The sequence below is a fragment of the Apis dorsata genome, unplaced genomic scaffold, assembly GCF_000469605.1.
Source record: "Apis dorsata unplaced genomic scaffold, Apis dorsata 1.3 scaffold_1095, whole genome shotgun sequence".
NCBI lineage: Eukaryota > Metazoa > Arthropoda > Insecta > Hymenoptera > Apidae > Apis > Apis dorsata.
Window position 1 is genome coordinate 10403 of NW_006264193.1, and position 2106 is coordinate 12508.

General features: G+C 16.0%; 1 protein-coding gene across 1 annotated transcript in view; it reads right to left on the minus strand.

Moving 5' to 3' along the window:
* LOC102673090 (protein CLP1 homolog) overlaps positions 1-2106 on the minus strand; it is a 4858-nt gene that overhangs the window by 786 nt on the left and 1966 nt on the right. Inside the window, exons 4-6 of the mRNA XM_031514668.1 lie at positions 2102-2103; positions 1867-1925; positions 1337-1728 (exon numbers count right to left, since the gene is read on the minus strand). Coding sequence (XP_031370528.1) covers positions 1337-1728; positions 1867-1925; positions 2102-2103 — 453 coding nt within the window. The remainder of the gene's footprint in view (positions 1-1336; positions 1729-1866; positions 1926-2101; positions 2104-2106) is intronic.

Below are 2106 nucleotides of genomic sequence, written 5' to 3' on the forward strand. Positions count from 1 at the left end.
TTATTATTAATTATTTATTATTACATACACATATAATTATGTCAATATATTCATAAGATGCTTTTAGAGACTAAAACAAACATAAAAGTTAAAATATGAAAAGATAAAGTTAATATATAGATAAAGTTTATTAAGTTATAAACAATTAATATTTTAATATATTAATATATATTAGATAAAATGAAATAGAGAAAAAGAAAGACAGTGACAGATAAAATATTCTTACTCATCCGTCTTCATCTTATGTAAATTTCAATTATAATTATACAATTTATAATTTAATTATTATATAATTATTTATAATTTAATAATAAATATTTTAACAATTAACAATTTATATTTTTGTACACTTTTGTGTTTATTTTGATTTTTAGACTTAATCTTTTAAAAAAGTCTTACGAATCTATTAACATCCTGTATATTGAAAATGTTTAGTGCATAGAGCATGTTTATAGAAATGAGATATTTATGAAAAATTCTATTAAAATGATGAAAAAAATTCTAATATCCGTTTTATATTTTTATAAACATTCTGTACATGTATATATATATACATAAGTATGCACACGCACATGCATATACTTTAAATATTTCAGAAAATAAATGATCAAACTTTTCTAAAAATGAAAAAATATATATATAAGTCAAAAACGTGAATTTTTTTTTTTTGAGATATAAATATTTTTTTTTATATTTTTATTTATTATTATATATTTTTATTATATTTTACTTTGAAATTTTACATGAATAATTATCACTTTTAATCAACACTTTTTTTTATTAGATATAAATATTATAATTGAGCAAAAAAAAGTCATTCTAAAAGACTTTATATCATAGTAGGTTTCTATTTAAACAATTGATTATTAAAATAATTTAATTAAAATAATTTATTTTATATATATGCAAGTTAACAGAAATTGAAAAAAAAAACATTGTAATGCATGTTTTATTATATATAAGAAAATATAAAAGTATATTAGAGAATATAAGAGTATATAAAAGAAAATTATTTTCAACAATTATTTTTTAAGTAAATTTTAAATATTCTTAAATAGTTTATTACAAACAAAAGATTTTTGTCTTAAAAAAAAAGAATTTTCAGATGTAAATTTTATTATGCAAATTTTTTTTTAAAAAATAAAATACGACATCAAAATTTGATTATTTATTTCTGAAATATTTTATATATTAAATAATTCTTAAATTAAAAAAAAATTTATTTATATAATTGATATAAATATTGAAAATTACTTTAATAAATAATTTTTATTATGCAGTATATAATATAATTGCATTTAAATAGATAATTTAATAAAAATTTATATTTTCTTACATATTAATATTAGTAATGATCTTTTCACTATTATTTTTTAATTCTATTAGTGTTTGTTCTAGTTTTTCTTTTTGTTGAATTTCTCGTTGCAATATATACTCCAAACTTTCAATTTTAAGTTGAAATTTTGCAGCTTTTGTTTGAGAAAATAAAGTTTCTTTTGTTAAAATTTCGCGTTCTTTAAGCACATTTTCATAATTTACTGATAAATTTAAATAATTAATTTTATCATGCATTTTTTCTTCTTCTAAACGATTAATTGCTTCTGACGCTGATTTTAAACGAATTCTTAATTCATTCGATATTTTTCGTTCATTTTGTAAAAGAGAATTTTTTGAACAAAGTTCTTCACTTATCAAAAGACGTTCTTTTTCTAAATTATCTAACTCTTTCTAAAAAAATTGTATTATTAAATATTTAATTATTATATTTATTATAAGAGATTAAATTATTTTAGTATCATTTTCATATTTGAATTTTTTATATAACATATTTATTTATATTAAAAAATTTATAAAAATAATATTTACTGTATTTCGTTGAATTTCATAAATTATTTCGCGAAATCTTCTCTCAAAAAGAAAAATATCTAGGATATTAAATTGAATATTTTTCATCTTTGTGCGATTGATTTAATTGTTAATTATTAAAGAATAATTATTAATAAATATTAATTTATTAAGTTATCTATTAGTTTGATTGTTTTATTTCATTCTATAAAGTAATAAAAGTTATTATATATAAATTATTCAAAGTTTGAAACACTACTG